This window comes from Diabrotica virgifera, chromosome 8 (genome assembly GCF_917563875.1).
Source record: "Diabrotica virgifera virgifera chromosome 8, PGI_DIABVI_V3a".
In the NCBI taxonomy this organism is placed as follows: domain Eukaryota; kingdom Metazoa; phylum Arthropoda; class Insecta; order Coleoptera; family Chrysomelidae; genus Diabrotica; species Diabrotica virgifera.
Genome location: NC_065450.1, coordinates 6,881,142 through 6,899,212, shown reverse-complemented (window position 1 = coordinate 6,899,212; position 18,071 = coordinate 6,881,142). Strand labels below are relative to the sequence as shown.

The 18,071-nt window shown below is 31.4% G+C and overlaps 2 protein-coding genes and 1 long non-coding RNA gene across 3 annotated transcripts; all 3 read left to right on the top strand.

The window, feature by feature from the left end:
- Positions 1-1,982: 1,982 nt before the first annotated feature.
- LOC126889659 (uncharacterized) lies at positions 1,983-17,609 on the top strand. Its single transcript, XR_007700125.1, has 2 exons — positions 1,983-2,863; positions 17,281-17,609. It is a non-coding gene; the product is annotated as an uncharacterized LOC126889659 (long non-coding RNA).
- On the top strand, positions 3,135-4,742 carry LOC126889658 (zinc finger protein 510-like). Its single transcript, XM_050658167.1, has 3 exons — positions 3,135-3,491; positions 3,582-3,710; positions 4,580-4,742. Exons 1-3 carry the CDS (start codon positions 3,413-3,415, stop codon positions 4,696-4,698), a joined length of 327 nt encoding a protein of 108 aa, XP_050514124.1. The 5' UTR covers positions 3,135-3,412; the 3' UTR covers positions 4,699-4,742.
- LOC126889657 (uncharacterized) lies at positions 4,972-8,851 on the top strand. Its single transcript, XM_050658166.1, has 5 exons — positions 4,972-6,724; positions 6,815-6,881; positions 6,937-7,603; positions 8,112-8,393; positions 8,450-8,851. Exons 1-5 carry the CDS (start codon positions 5,829-5,831, stop codon positions 8,617-8,619), a joined length of 2,082 nt encoding a protein of 693 aa, XP_050514123.1. The 5' UTR covers positions 4,972-5,828; the 3' UTR covers positions 8,620-8,851.
- Positions 17,610-18,071: the final 462 nt, after the last annotated feature.

Below are 18,071 nucleotides of genomic sequence, written 5' to 3'. Positions count from 1 at the left end.
TCATCGATTGGCATTTGTTTCGAGCTTCTGTCAGATGTTGTATAATCTGTGTACAATATTAATATACACGGATTATACAACATAAGACAGAAGCTCGAAACAAATGACTGTGAATGAAAAGCCCCATATGATAAGGTTACCAACTTAAAATTTAAAGTCCACTTTAACTGATTATGAAACCGCACGTAAGGAGGAAGATCTCTATACCTACTCTATACATTGAATCTCATCAGATATCAAATGCGTTATTAGTTGTATAGAAAGTGTCTAAATAATGTGCTCCTTGTTCAAGAATATCTCTATTTTTGACAATATCGAAAATTAATATACGGAAAATATGTTTATAAATAAAAATAAGTTTAAAATATTGTTTATTTATTAGGTATAATAAAAAGTGTTTTTCAACATTTACTCTGCGATAAAGTTTAAAATTCAAAACCCTCCAATGATTGACAGACGCCTAAAAAGACTTTGGCCAGAAGCAGAAGACCAAGCTGCTAGGTCAATTCCAGAGAGTCGTCAATGGACGACACCTGCCACAAGCCAAGAATTTATAAAATATTCAGTGATGAGCGCGCTAATAACGGGCAAAATAACGTAAAAGAGAGAAAAGATAACACGTTGTGAAATAAAAAGAGATGACACTAGTAGAGATGTAAAATTATCAATAGGAAGCTATACTTAAATTTATATTACATTCTCACCTTTAGACGTCTGTAACAGGAGAATTTTATAAAATTGTGTAACAGTGGCACTTGTCATACTCCTTTCATACTAAAATTGTCTAAAGATGGTGAAGTATGTAATGTAATGTAAATTTATAGGTTCCTATCGATAGTTTAACACCTCTGCTAGTTTCAACTCTTTTTATTACACAACGTGTTATGTTTTCAATCTTTTGCGTTATCATGCGTAAGCAAGGTTTGATAATTGAATTGAGTTGAAGCTAGTTTCTATAATAAGAACATTCTTGCTGAATAGGTATACAGTATGATGAGTGCACTAAGAACAGGCAAAATAACGCAAAAGACGGAAAACATAATACGTTGAGAGGTAAAAAGAGATGAAACTAGTAGAGGTGGGAAATTATCAATAGACATCTATAAATTTACATTATATTCATAGTTTCTCACCTTAAGACGTATCGGATGAGTTTGGCGACGTATAGGAGTCAAACTGTGGCAGGAAAATTTTATAAATTCTGTCATAATTTGACTCCGATACGTAGCCAAACTATCAATATAAGGTAAATTTCTAGGTTTTTATATATAATTTCCCACCTCTACTGGTTTCATATCTATTTATTTCACAACTGTACTGTTTTCCGTTATTTTGCCAGTTATTAATGTATACTCATCACCGTATATTTTTACCACCAAACTCTGAACAATGTTATCTCGTTCAAATATTTTCTGAACAATGTTATCTCGTTCAAATATTTTAATCTGTTTGTCCTTTGTCCAGTGTATGTTATTTGTATCGTTAATTTTAAGTAAATGTCTTCATTCTGGGAAGGTATACTTAGATCGAAAGTATGCTTGGGCAAGATAATATTAATAAATAACTATGCTCAATATTTGCATTTTATTTTTAAAAATAAAAAAATATACCTATATATAGGTGCATATTTGCCTTTAATCGGTTTAATAAATACATATATTATATATTCGATAGTTAATTTGTAAGTAAGGGGCTTATTGTTAAAATGTTAATAAATGGTGAACTTATATCTAATATGGAAAAAAACATTAATCGAAGCCATCGAGATAAACTTCTAAATATTTACATTTATATGTAATATTTCAACCAAGTTCGTTGATTTAAATAAATATTGAAACTCAGGCAACACTGCTGATGGTAACAACAATTTGCATTAGAAGTAATTTTTTTCTCTCTCTGTTAATAGTTCTATTCCTTCTACTGGAGTATTATGAATGTACAAGTTGGCTGACTTGATAGACAGCTGATTATACAGTGTTGCCTTGTTGCCTAAGTTTCAGTATATATCGTTAAACCAATTATAATTTACTATTTTATTTGGCTATCAGCCACAATTTAAGTGTGAAATTAAATTTATTTGGCGTTTTATCCTAAGTTGCCATAAGAAAATAGCTTCAGAACAATACAGTATAAAATTGTTTGAAATAAGTTACGTTTTTAAGTAAATATTTATAAATAATATGTAATAATTCATCTCGATGGCTTCCATTAACGTTTTATTCACTTAGTAGGTATAACTTTCAGCATTTATTAACATTGTAATAATAAGCAGCTTACTTTGAAATTAACTATTGAACTTGTTATTTGAAAATTATCAATACAATTCTGATTGAAAACAAACATATTCTGTAACAAGTTGCTTATTTTGGAAGCTAGCTTATTTTCTGGGTTGCAAATTGCAATGCAATTATCAAACCTCGCTACCGTATCAGCGATTTAAAGGACGAATCCTGCTTTGTTTTATTTCTTATATTCAATCTTTTATATTTTGAAACAAGGTGGATAACAGAAAACAAACGTAATTTTTAAAATGTGGTTGCATTAAAAAACAACGTGTACTACTTATATAGGTATTTATGGACAAACTAGGGATTCCAAAAAGGTAATTTGCATGATAATAATGACGATTGGGTACGTAGATCTTATCAAACAAGAAAATACAGAACGATATTAAATATATAGATAGAGTGAGATCGACAGACAGAATAAGTCTTCTTAACAGACCTTAAGCTGCGACAGAAACATCCTGTTATGGCTGTTACTCATCTCATACTAATGGCACCAGTGGCGCACCCAGGGGGTGGTTTGGGTGTTAAAACCCCTCCCACCGGCCACCAGTACATACAAAGAATAGTAGGAAAATGTAACTTGTCTTTAACAAACATACAAAAAAATTGCTGTGTAATATGTAAAAAAAGTAGAAAGAGGCTTTTCATCGATTGTCATTTGTTTCGAGCTTCTGTCATGTGTCACATAATATTAATATATCTACGTCATACGTCTTTGGTTTGTATCATGGCAATACCAATAACGTATGACGTAGATATATTAATATTATGTGACACATGACAGAAGCTCGAAACAAATGACTGAATGAAAATCTGTTGAATACCCAGTAAAAATAAGCAACGGCAAATCTAGGGGATTTTTGACTTGGATCTAGGGATCCCACCTTAAATTTTTACCTTTACCATGCGAGCTGCGCGATGCTCCATTACGCATATTATGATTTTAAAATTTTGGCATTTTTGTTCCCGCCTTCCGGCTCCTCCTAACCTAACCTATATCTTATGTCAACTTGACAACTTCAATATACATACTACATTAAATATAAAATATATTTATTGTTGATCTATTTGATTTATTGTTGATTTATTTGTTGTGGATTAAGATCTGCTGCTAAATTATTTAAATGGCTCAGTGCAGTGAGTGCAAGAAAAACTTTTCCAATGATTATAATTTGAGAGTTCATGTAAAAAGAAAACATGCAGGTGAATGATTGATTAGATATTTATGTATTGATAATTTTGATAGACCTATATTTACCACCCTCTTATCTATGGACCTATATTTGTTTTTAGATAAATTAGACATTCTATGTCCAAGAAAAAGAAAACCCTCTGGGTCAGGTGTTAATGAATGCAAAGAGTGTGGCATAAATTTTACCCGACTTGATAATTTGAGATCCCACATTAAACATAAACATTCAGGTGAGTTTTTTTTTATTATGTTTAATGTTAACTAAGTACAAGCACAAGTTAACAGCACAGTACGTTTTGAGTACGTACAATTTTGGTACTGTAAGTACATGATGTAAAATGTACGTTTTAAGTACGTACACTGGGGTACATACTAGTACGTACAGAAGAGTATGTACTATTACGTCTTAAGTATGTACCATGAGAAAGAAGAGCTAAAGCATATTTATTATGTTAGGTTAAACCTAATTTATTTGGTTAGGAATTTTCCACCTCGAGTACAGTTTTGATGTGATAATTCATTGCAAGACAGTTTCATTTAGATTTTTTTTACTTACTTTTGGTGTTGGTGCTTATATAGTGTGGTTTTCTGTTATCTTATTCAGCCGAGTGTTTTTTAACTTATATAGTCATACTGAAGACTAGGCACTAGGCTTGGAAGACGAAATAAACAGGCATTTGCAAATTCAGCATTGCTGCAGTTATAGTGGGTAAGATGTTTTGATTTTTAAGACTGTAATTAAATGCATTATGTAACGAAGATATTATGTACCTACTATACATTTAACTATAAATTATTGGGCTTAAAATAAACCATTTAAGGGTACTAGAGGGACATCAGTCTTAAAACAGATTTTTTTAAATTATAAAAAACAACCCACTTCTAAATCTCTAAATATTTAGAGCAGTTAAGCACTTCAAAAAATGAATTGATTTTCGGAAAAACACAAGGCAGACATACATTTAGCAGTATGTATTATTTATTTATATGGGTGTATTTCCATGGGTTAATTACCTAATGCTTCAGTTGATAATGGTTGTGATAAAATATTATTTATTAAAAGTATCCAGTTTTATAATTTGATATTCTTTCTTTATAGAAGCTGCAATAAAAAGTCAAAAATGTAGTGATAAGAAGGTGGCGGAGCAAGAAATTGGACGATGGTTGAGGAGAGCCGGGGAATGCTTAAAAACTTTCAAGGAAAAGGAATCAGAATAAAAATTGAATTTATTTTTTTTAAATAATAAAGATATATTCGCCTATATTTACTTTTATTTACATAAATTATCATAAGTGTGTATAGTATGTACATAATATTATGTATATATGAGGCTATGAGAGCCAGAGTGGCCTAACTGATTTTAACATTACTTTATATAATCAAAGAAAATGATCAGAAGCAATCAATGTCCGATTGTTTTAGTAATTGTATTTTGATCAATAATGATTCTTGGTCAACATAAAACTACTAAAACAATCCGACATTATTAGCTTCTGATCATTTTCTTTGATTATGTAATGTTAAAATCAGTTAGGCCACTCTGGCTCTCATAGCCTCATATGTCATATAGTATATACTAGGTACATACCTTCAATATGTACTAGGTACGTACCTTCAGTACGTACTAGGTATGTACCTTCCGTACGTACCTTCAGACGTACTAGGTATGTACCATAATTTGGAAAATGTATGTATTAGTACGTACTTCGTACAGCAAAGTATGTACATTGTACATACTTCATGTCCCATCAGTACGTACTTTTGTCTTATGTACGTACTTGTGCAGTTACTGGGAGTACACTAGTTCTTAATAAAAGGTTGTTCATTTGTTCGTGATTAGTGTTATGTACTAAGTTTGTTGTTCATTTGTTCGTGATTAGTGTTATGTACTAAGTTACTGTGTACTTACTAACTACTGTGTTTTCTTATAAGTTATTCCTGCGATTAAGACTTTGTATATTTTATAAAGAATAAATAGTTTCTTGTGAACAAAATAAAATGGTGTCCAATTTTCAGATAAATCTGAAGAATTACTGGCAAGGCAAAACAATGGACAATATTTGTGTGATAAATGTGGCAGTCAGTTTCCTTTGTTAGCACTTTTAAAAAAGCATGCGGAATGCCACAGGGATAAAAAAATAATACAAATCAAGTGCAATATTTGTAATTATTTGGGAAGTGGTAGGGATATTTTAATTGCACACTACAATAATACCCATGGTATTAATATTGAACATGAAACTTACAAATTTGAATCATTGGAGACTTTTCAGGTTAGTATCAATCATTGTGCTTTTAAAATGAACTGCAGGAATGTATATTTTATTTTTAGACATGGAAATTGGAGATGGAAAAAAAAACTTTTTCAATGTTTATAAATAAAAGAAATAAAAACATAAATGAAACTACTACAAAACTTGAGTACTATTGTCACCGATCAGGGTATTATAAAGCTAGAGGAGAAAACATTCGTCATTTAAAGAGACAAGGGACAAATAAGATTAATGGATATTGTCCAGCTAACCTTAAAGTTACCATAAAAAATGGAAAATATTCTGTTAATTACTGTGGAACGCATGTGGGACATAAACAAGTAGAGGACTTAGGGCACCTTTTTCTAACAAAAGAAGAACGACATCAAATTGCAGCAAAAATAGCTTCAAAAGTGCCAATGCAAGTTATTTTAAATGACGTTAGAGATTCAGTCTCCCAATGCCAACTCCAAAGAATGCACCTTCTAACGAAAAAAGATCTTTTTAACATTGAAAGGTCATATAATCTTAATGCGTCTTCGGTAAGGCATGAAAATGATGCCATTAGTGTGGAAGCATGGGTTAACGAGTTACGCTTAAATAACTGTGTTTCGTTTTATAAACGGCAAGATAGTCTTTCTGAGGAATATCCAGAACTGAAAAAAGAAGACTTCGCTTTAATTATAATGACAGATGGTCAAAAAGAATTACTTGCAAAGTTTGGAAATGACTGTATATGCATAGATGGCACCCATGGGTTGAATGGATATGGTTTCGAGTTACATACCCTTCTTGTATTGGATGATATACGTGAAGGATATCCATGTGCATTTCTCATTTCCAATCGGTCAGATGTTGCTGTATTCAAAATTTTTTTTAAATGTATTGAAGAAAAATTAGGATATAAAATCCTAGCAAAAGTGTTTATGTCAGATATGGCTGAGGCTTATTATAAGGCTTGGTTGGAAGTAATGTACCCTCCTAACTTTAGGTAAATATATAAGTTACTATTTTTCAATAATATATTTTATCAAACATTTTCTCTTATTATTAGTATTATAATTATTGTTGTTTGTTATAGATTATTTTGTGCTTGGCATGTAGACCGTGCATGGAGAAAAAACTTAAACAAATTGACAGAAAAAAAGGTTACTAGTCATATTTTTGTTTTATTTTTACGTTTACAGATATTATATTTTGTAGGTACAGGTTTACAAAATTTTAAGATTACTAATGCAAGAAAGAGAGATAAATACTTTTTTCAACATACAGGAGAAATTTTTATTATTTTTAAACGAGAGTGTGGAGACATTAGAGTTTGCTCAATATTATAAGGATAACAATATGTCAAAACCGGAGTTTTGGGCATATTGTTTTCGACTCAATAGTGGTATAAACACCAACATGCATATTGAGCGTATGCATCGCACTATCAAGCACATTTACCTACATGGTAAATTTGTGAAAAGACTTGACAAAGCTATTGATGGAATAATGAAATTTGTTAGAGACAAGCTGTTCGAAAGAGTAATAATATTGTACAAAGGTAAAGTTTCCACCAAGTTAAGTGATTTAAGACACCGACATAAATTAAGCGAAACAATGGACATTAAAAAAGTTATTTATAATAATTTAACTTATACTGTGGCATCATCTTCAACTAATGAGATGTATACAGTTGAGGAAGTTAAGTTGGATTGCACATGCAAGTTAATTTGTGATGAATGTAACACTTGCATACATCATTTTAGCTGCTCGTGTCTCGATAACTCCATTAAATGGAACATGTGCAAACATATCCATTTGGTTTGCAGATATATAAACCAGTTACCAAAGGCTGTTGAGATCATTGAAGAAGAATCATTTCTTGGTAAGTTCTTGCATATTAATTTCGTGTTCAAATATTTGGTGTAAAAATCAGTGTATCAAATTAATTATTTGTTAATTTCCACAGAAGCTCTGGAAATATATAAATAAATAAGATGAGTTTGTCAAAATACTTTATGTATTCCTACAGTGAGTACATTTGTGGGCTTGATTGCAGTTGTTGTGGTTGGAATGAGTTACGGTTTTAATTACATATGGACATTTAACAGAAGTCAAAATTGTGAGAATTATTTTGTAATTGATTGATCAGAAGATCAAAGAAATTAACTTTTTGTTTCGTATTTTTCATCTTGATATATAGGATAAAAAAATCATAACAAAATTGGCAAAAGTTTGAAAGAACTAATGCAAAGTTTTATAATAGCTTCTTAAAGTTTTGGTAGTTTCTGTTATAACTGTAGGGGTCACGGTGTTATGAATATGCTTAAATATCATATTTTTAAAAACGTAATTAAGCACAAACAATTCTATTAAAAAATATTTCTTTTTAGCAGAAAATAATCTTATCATGGATGTTAACAAAAAAGATCAAGAAATCTCAAGCTTAATTGAAACAATTACCACTAATAAGCCAATGCAACAAAAAAATTATTATGATCAAATTTGTGAAAGGAAACAAAAAATTATGGATGAAATGGCTCGGCTACAAAACGAAATTAAGTTGGTCAATTCTATTGAAGAAATTGAGGTATTTGAAAGAAATATGGCACCAATTTGGCCATGCCTTGCTGCTGTAAGAGACCACCGCAAATCACATGTTGGTTTACCAGAAGGTATAATTAGGGCTATATTTGAAAATTATTGTATGTTCTAATTTGTATTATTTTAGTATCAGCTTCTATCAAAAACATACCACCTAACAAAAAAATAGAGCCTCAGAGGAGATTATATAGGACAAAAAAACAACCAAAAGGGAAGAAATTAACACTGAACAAACCCTCAGCTCAAGAAGCAGATTTGTTAGCAGCTCAATTATTGCTAAAGAACAAGTTAGAATAAAATCCTTTCAGCAACAACTGGTTTTGGTTTTTTTTTAATTTATAATAAACGTTATAATCAGATTGGTTTTATTTTTATTTAAAACTGCGATAATTTTGAACTCTGATAAGTAGATTAGTTAATGTGCATATATATACTATTGATTGAAACAACAATAAAAACAAGGTGTAAATCATTATTGATGATTATTCACAACAATAACCAAGTTTTACTAATGCAATTACAACTAAGAATAATAAAAATGGGCCTCAATTTTTGACCCTTTGCTTCGTTAATGAATGTATTCGCTTCGTATACTAAAGGATGCGAAGCAAATACATTTGATAACGAAGCGAAGGGTCAAAAATCAAGGCCCTGATTAACATAAATTTGAGGAAGGATTGTATTAAAACGCAGGTTAGGAGAACTCCAAAAAAATATATTAAAATTATTAAATTAAATGGATAATTGTTTCCTGATTTCAAGAAATAATAAATTGACAATTTATTTGACAACTATTAGATTTAAGCTAGATATTTAATTAACCAATTATAATCTTTCATTTATGTAGTCTTATCGAAATTATCATTAAAATAAGTGATTAAAATAAGTGATTAAAATGGTGACTAGCAATTCTCATAAATAAAAAACTTACAACTAATTCTTAATTTAAAAGAAAATATCCTTCATATTATTTTAATTTCCAAAAAGTCTATTCCTCATTTCCTCTTCCAAAAAGTTTATTTCTTGTTTTCTTTGACAAACATTGAGTACTGCTACTGGTTTTTTGTGTGTTTCTTTACATTTTATTCCCACTACTGCAACTAAATAGCAAAATCTTTTACAATGAAACTTTTTTAAACTTCTTTTTTAATTTAAATATTATGTTTATATGGGATTAAGCCACAATTTATTGGTTGTAATGAAAATCACATTTTTTAACTAACCAAAGTTTGACGTTTTGAAATCGTTCTCAAAATATTTTGAAATTTTGAACAACCTAAGAAAACGATAAGTTATTTTGTGGTTATTTTTATTGGTTATATATTGATCTTCTTTTTTAATCTGTAAAAGATACAGGTTAGGTTAGGAGAAACAAAATGTCAAATAAAATCATCTGCGTAATGGTACATAGCGCATCTCGCATGGTAAAGGTAAAAAATTTAAGGTGGGATCCCTAGATCCAAGTGATTTTTGTTATTGTATGATGTAGTTGGAAACAATGTTATATAAGTGTCAGATGTCAACTGTTAGCAAAAATAAGTGTCAAAAGAAAAATAAATGTTGATTTTGATGTTTAAGTTATTTGTAGAATTATTGAGTTTTCTTTTAAAATAAAACTGACTAGAAGTACTTCGGTGTTTAATTAACATCCACGCAATTCTGCAAAACATCAGGTTATGGCCCAGATCACTTGTTTCGTGAGTATTTCGCCAGTAAAAAAGTCAGTGTTGAAGAGCCTGTGTCGGTAGTTTGCCGCGGCCAACGAAAATAAAAAAAAGAAAAGCTGAAAAAAAGGTGAAAAAGAAGCTCGAGTATATATACATAAAAAAAGAAAAACATAAATCCGAAAAATGGAAAATTCATCGGCTGCCTTGAAACTTAGTGGTGGTGACAACTGGGTAGCCTGGAAATTTCAAACAAGGGTAGTGCTAAAAAGCCGTGGTTATTATGACATAGTAATAGGAAAGTCTGTGAGACCGAGCACTACTGGAGATGACCAAAAGAAATGGGATGCTAGTGATTCAAAAGCACAAGAATTTATAGTAACCAGAATAGAGCAAGGCCCTATGACACACATTTTATCCTGTGAGACCTCGAAAGATATGTGGACAAAGTTGAAGTCTGTCTACGACAAAGAGTCAGAGGTGAGCATTCATTTAATGCAACAAAAGTTTTTTCTCTTGGAGTTTTCATCAGGTAAAAATGTTGCCTCATTCATATCACAGCTTGAAGAGATAAAAAATAAGCTAAAGCAAGCTGGTGAAGAGCTGTCCGATAAAATGATCATGACAAAAATACTTATGGCATTGCCAGAGGAATATAAGCATTTTCGATCCGCATGGGAATCCGTACCATCTGATAAACAAACCCTAGATGAACTTACATCAAGACTACTTATCGAAGAAGAAAGAAGTAAGTCAGCACAGGGCAGCACAGCATTGGCGATGAAAAGTGATACAAGCAGAGAATTTAAAGGGCAAAAGAAAACCAGATTAAAGTGCCATTTTTGTGGCAGAGGTGGCCATATTGCGAAAAATTGCTTTTTCAAGAAGAAAGAGAGAGATAATAATAGCCAGAAAGACATAAAAGTATGCAGTCAATGTAAAAGACGAGGACACAACTTACAAGAGTGTTGGTTTAATAAAAATAAAAATGAAAAACAACAGACAAGCAGAGAAGAAAATAAAATTGACAGTAATGCATTCATGGTATATACTGGGAGTAAGAAAAATAAAAATGAATGGTGCTTGGACACAGGAGCTAGCGAACATATGTGCTGGAATCAAGATCTGTTTGAAGAATTGATAGAGATAAGCTATAAAAAACAAGTAAAAGTCGGAAATGGAGAAAAATTACCAGTTAAAGGTATTGGAAAAATAACTCTATGGGCATTTAATGGTAAGAAATTTATAAAGTCAACCCTGTCAGATGTATTATTTGTGCCAGATTTACAATTTAATTTATTCTCAGCTGGATGTGCCTTAGATAAAGGTTATAAGATGTTTTCAAACAATGAAAAATGTGAATTTTATAATGACAAAGGAGAAATAAGAGCATTGGCAACACGGGATAACAAATTATACAAAATGTTATTCTCACAAGAACAAAACACTGAAACCTTTGCAAATATTTTAATTTCGGAACGCACCCCTAACGAAAACTTGTCTGACGGTCAAGTTCAAGAAAACAGCTGTTTAGTAGATGTATTTTTATCAGAGTGTAATTCTGCAAAAACAACAGAAAGTTTGAGAGTTTGGCACTGCAGACTAGCACATCAAAATACTACATATGTGAGAAACTTTTTAAGGCAAAATAACATTGATTTTATAGACGAAAAATTCGTGTGTGAACAGTGTTTAACAGGTAAACAACACAGAATACCATTCAAGTTAAGTGAATCAAGAGCAAGTGAGCCATTACAATTAGTGCATACAGACGTATGTGGCCCTATGGAAGAAGAGTCTTTAGGGGGAAATAGGTATTTCCTGTTGTTAAAGGATGACTATACAAATTATAGGTACGCGTATTTCATGAAAAATAAATCAGAAGTTAAGAAACACCTTAAAAATTTTATATCATTAGCCGAGAGAGAGACAGGCTGCAAGATGAAAAATTTACGATCAGATAACGGTTTAGAGTTTATGAACCAAGAAATAAAGGAGATGCTTGACTATCAAGGCATAAAACATCAGAGATCAGTAGTGTATACGCCTCAGCAGAACGGTAGGGCTGAGAGGGAAAATAGAACCCTAGTTGAATCAGCCCGAACTACGATACAAGGGCAAAAGTTGAATAAAAACTTGTGCGCAGAGGCCATACATACAGCAGTGTATGTTTTAAACCGAACAGGCCCTAGTAGCATAAAAAATGTGACACCTTATGAATTATGGTACAAAAAGAAAGTCAATAATATTTCTACACTCAAGAGTTTTGGTTCTAGAGTATCAGTGCATGTCCCAAAAGAGAAGAGATTAAAATGGGATGCAAAAAATATGCTTGGTTTCTTTATTGGCTACAGTGAGGATGTAAAAGGTTACAAAATATTTGTCCCAGACAAAAATAAAGTTGAAATTCATCGAGATGTCATATTTTTGCCCGAGAAAACCATAGAAATAAAAAATGGGGAGACAGACATGAATAAAAACATACAGATGATATGTGAGGAGATAAAGTCAGAAGAAGATGACAGTGAAGCAGAAGAACCTCAAAATAATAGAGAAGAAAGCAGTGAGAGTGACCTCGAAACTGATAGCAGTGTTGAAGATGTGAATGAAATAGAGCAGGAGCATGGATATGACCTGAGAAGACATATAAAAAGACCCTCAAGATATGATGATTATGTTCTGGATGATGACGAAATGAGTTTGTTGACTTTTAGTGATGATGAAGAACCCCAGACGTATGATGATGCAGTGGCCAGTAGTGAGTGTAAAAATTGGAAGAAAGCTATGCAATCAGAAATAAATGCGTTGCTAGAAAATGAAACATGGGAGTTTGTGCAAAGTAGTGATGGTCAAAAAGTCATTGAGTGCAAGTGGGTGTTCAAGAAAAAGAAAAATGAAAATGGTAAAGTAGTGAAATATAAAGCTCGTGTGGTAGCTAGAGGTTTTCAACAAATTGGTATGTTTTTTAATGATATTTATAGTCCAGTAGCAAAATTACCATCAATAAGGATTTTCTTAGCCATGTGTAATACTTTTGATATGAAAATTCATCAAGTAGATGTTTGTAGTGCATTTCTAAATGGGGATATTAAAGAAAATGTTTTTATTTCACTCCCAAAGGGATTTAAAGAAAAAGAGGGCACTATTTGCAAATTAAGAAAATCCTTATATGGTTTGAAAAGTTCACCTAAAAATTGGAATGACAAATTTCATAATTTGATGCAAAATTTGAGTTTTTCAAGATCTGAATATGAATATTGTCTTTATATTAAAGTAAATGAAAAAGGTAGGATATACATTTTGCTGTATGTTGATGATTTGCTGTTGGCAGGTACAAATGATCAAGAAGTTGAGAAAATAAAATACATTTTAAACAAAAACTTCAAAATGAACGACTTAGGTCAAATAAAACATTTTTTGGGTATGTGCATAACTCAAAATTTGTCTGAAGGCAAAATAAAAATTAATCAAACTGTTTACTTAAAAAATGTTTTGAAGAAATTTGACATGTCAAGCTGCAAACCATCAACAACACCAATGGATAATAATTTTCACCACGATTTTCTCAAACGAAAAAAATCTGAGAGCATAGAGATAGAAAAGAAATGTAGAGTTGCTATAGGATGTTTGATGTATGCAATGTTATGCTCAAGACCAGATTTGTGTATAGCTATAGGTATATTAAGCAGGTATCAAACATGTGCAAGTAACGATTTGTGGGTAGCAATAAAAAGAGTATTGAGATATATTCAAAGCACAGTTACTATGAGTTTGATATACTATAAACATAAATATAAACAGGAAAATTTGATAGTAGGGTACTCAGATTCAGATTGGGCAGGTGACCGTACTGATAGAAAATCTACATCAGGATATGTATTCAAAGTTTTTAATTGCACGGTGTCATGGGCATCACGGAAACAGTCTACAGTCAGTTTGTCCTCTACTGAAGCTGAATATGTTGCACTAAGTGTATGTGTGAGTGAAGCATGTTGGCTAAGATACTTAATGTATGATTTAAAAATAAAACCTGATTATGTAGCGGTTCTAATTCATGCAGACAATCAAAGCGCTATAAGGGTTAGTAGAAATCCGGAATTTCATAAGAGACTAAAACATGTTGATATTAGATTTCATTTTGTACGAGATAAAATTAAGGAAAATATTGTTGTATTAAAATATCTTAATACAAGTGACCAACAGGCTGACATATGTACAAAACCATTAGGTTTAACTCTGTTTAAAAAATTTAGAGAGTTGCTAGGTTTAGAATAAAAAATTAATTTAGATCTAGGAGATTTACCGTTGAGGGGGGGTGTTGAATACCCAGTAAAAATAAGCAACGGCAAATCTAGGGGATTTTTGTTATTGTATGATGTAGTTGGAAACAATGTTATATAAGTGTCAGATGTCAACTGTTAGCAAAAATAAGTGTCAAAAGAAAAATAAATGTTGATTTTGATGTTTAAGTTATTTGTAGAATTATTGAGTTTTCTTTTAAAATAAAACTGACTAGAAGTACTTCGGTGTTTAATTAACATCCACGCAATTCTGCAAAACATCAAAATCCCCATGAACGATCACATCAATCACTTATTTTGTATTTGCTGTCTTTTTCTATAAATAACAAACTTTTGTTATAGAAAAAGACAGCAAATACAAAATAAGTATTTAAGGTCAAATGTCTTCTTCTTTTTTTTTCTCAAAATGTCATTTTATGCGATTTTACATGATTTGGTGTTTATTTAAACAAATTTGCATTTTACATCGTAAAGTATCAATGAAAAAAAATATATTTTAGTAGAAGGGACTCAAAAATATCATTATATGGCATTATAACAAGTTATTTTGATGGAAAATCAGTTTTTGATCAAATTTTATAGTGTATAAAACGTTTAAATATCGTTTTTCTACAACCGTGTTAAAAATGCAATTTTTAGCACTCCATACGATCGTTATGCCACTTTAAGGCACTAGTGCTTTAAAATTTGTATGGCACTGCAGTTCGTATTGACCGTATAGGCAATTTTGATGTAATGTCAAAAAAATATAAAAATGGAATGTCAGTCAAGTTCAAGTAAAAGTTTTTGTGGATATTGCCCTGTAATTACGTTTGTAGAAAAAATATTGTATGATATGCGTGTTAAAAAGTACATTTTTAAGGCACTCATGTGAATTGCAGAACTCGCTTCGCTCATTCTGAAAACTTTCACATGCGTGCCTTAAACGTGTACTTTTAACACTTATATCATAAATAACTATTTTTACATTTTCCTCCATTCCCAAAATACATTATAATCGATTTGGCTGAAAATATGCCCACAGATAGACTTTAAGTGGTTAGAATGATTTGAATTAGAAAAGAAAATAATCGTTTTCGTTTTGATTCAATTCGAGTCTCTTGCCATCCTCTGACACCGTGTTTCGGGGTCTCTACCCCTTATCAAAGAGGCTATGCAAGTAGACTGAACTGAATCAACTCGAAACGAAGAAGAACTGCATATATTAAAATATCTGCAGCAGAGTGTGGTTAGACTATCCTCTAACGGGGAATGACAAAATGAATAAAAATAAATTTCGACCAAGAGTCAGGATTCTGTTAACCGAGATACGATAGTACACTTCGCGTCAAAAAAACTGGTACAACTCTTATAACCGAAAATCGTGTTTTTCAAGTTGTGTAAGTTGATCTTGTCACAAGTGTCATTCCAATTTCTAGGGCAAAGTTGCCAGTTCAACGAAAATATTATATCAAACTAGGTAAAAACGGGGCTGTGCGACAGACCGCATTTTTTAATACACTAAAAACTAAAACAATTATTGTAATTTTCCGTCATCTAAATTAAGTATCCATACATTGATTCGGTTTTTATTATAATTTATAAAAATATTTCAATTCAAAAATAATGATAGATAATAAATCTTGGCATGACTTTAAATTATTATGTTTAATGTCAAATCGAGAGGTGTGATTGGTTTCTCGTAAATTGTAGGACAAAACTGCATTAAGTTGTGTAGAATACATAAAACACACTGGAAAAATGAAAAATTTAATTTGAAATTAATACAAAATGAATAACTTTTACAGTGAACAAGTGTGTAATTTAAATATATGTATTACAATTATTCGAAATATACATTTTAAACGTTATTTTTTTGTATTTAGATTTAGTGCAATTGCGTTATCTGTGATGGCAACAACGAAGTGATTCACGAACAATAATTGTCAGTCTGAACACAGGTTTACATTGGGAAAAAAAGTGTACCAGTTTTATATGACGCGAAGTGTACCAAGCGGCGCCGCTAGGAGGAGCATTGAATTACATTACAATACAAACTCAAAATACTCAAAAGTATAATTAGTCCAGTCGGGATAGCATTTGACCTTGCATGCCGAGCTGCTCAAAATTTTATTTTTCTTATCTTTAGGGGGGTCAAAAGTAGTCTAAATTTAAAATCGCGAATGAATTCCTCCGTTACGTTAGCCACCATCTTGATTTTAAAGGAGAACCGTTTTTGTACAATATCTCCGCCATTTTTAACTTTTCCACAAAAATGGTAGAAACTGAAATTGTTAAAAATAAATCGTATTTACAATTATTACAATTTCTTTTTAAAAATTTTTGTCGTGAGGTCGATATTTTCTGAGTTAATTATACTTACAGTAACCGCCTATATTTTTGACCATGATATTGCATGTAACTTTTTTATTATTGTAATATAATTCAAATCCTTCTAACCACTTAAAGTCCTATGTTTTGGCTATCTGTGGGCAAATTTTCAGCCAAATCGATTATGATGTACAGTCGAACCCGCTTATTAGAATACCTCTTAAAGGAATATCCCGGTTTAAGGAATAGAAATTTGAGGTCCTGAAACATTTATAGTAGCAACCAATGATCGGTTATTAGAATATCCCGGTTATAGGAATACTTTTACTTGGCACAAAGGCTATTCCAATAAGCGGGTTTGACTGTATTTTGGAAATGAAGGAAAATGACGGTATTTTAACGTTTTCTACACTATAAAATTTGATCAAAAACCTGTTTTGAATCCAAATAACTTGTTACCTATACCTATAATGCCATATAGATGACATTTTTGAGTCCCTTGTATTAAAATAGTATGTTTTCCATTGATACTTTACGATAGAAAATGCAAATTTGTTTAAATAAATACAAAATCACTATAAAATCGCTTAAAATAACAATTTGAGAAAAGAAGAAGAAGACAATTCGACCTTAAATGTTTTATTTCTACATCTCTCAGATGCTATATATATACAAATTTTCAGACAAATCGGAGATCCAAAAGTTTTTTTGATCCAAAATTGAGTGATTTGAAATGGAATCACCCGTAATTATATGGTATAAGTTCTTGGCTTGTGGCAGGTGTCGTCCATTGACGATTGACGACTCTCTGGAATTGACCTAGCAGCTTGGTCTTCTGGCCAAAGTCTTTTTAGGCTTAGGAGTCTGTCAATCACTGGAGGGTTTTGAATTTTAAACTTTATCGCAGAGTAAATGTTGAAAAATACTTTTTATTGTACCTATTATATTATATAAACAATGAAATATTATTCTGGTCCAGATAATAAAAATATTATTTATAACAATTATTAAAGCTAATTGGCTGTCCCCATAGCCATAATTTCCACAAAAAGAAGAAGAAGAAAAAAAAATAAAAAAAGTCCTACGTATTACTACACCCTTCCTCGAGGCACTTACGAAATTTTTTCAAAATTGCAAAATTTTTCATCAAGTTAATTATCGCGAAAAAGGATATAATGTGAGATTCTATCTAACGGCGCGGCTACTCGCGGGTTAAGTACAGTAGTCTAGCTATATTTGTCTGTCGTGCGAGTGTGAGCGTATCTACCAAGAGGTGGGTTTAATGGAACGACAGTGACACAGAGGCGGCAGCCATCATATGCTAGAGAGAGAAAGCTAAGCGCCGGTAGAGAGAGATAAATAGACCACCGACCCGAACTTCTCCGCGTTAGGCTATTTTTCGGACCTGGCCTAATCTATTGTGTTATTATATCTATGGTGAGAACACGACTTTTAAAAATATTTCAAAATCAAA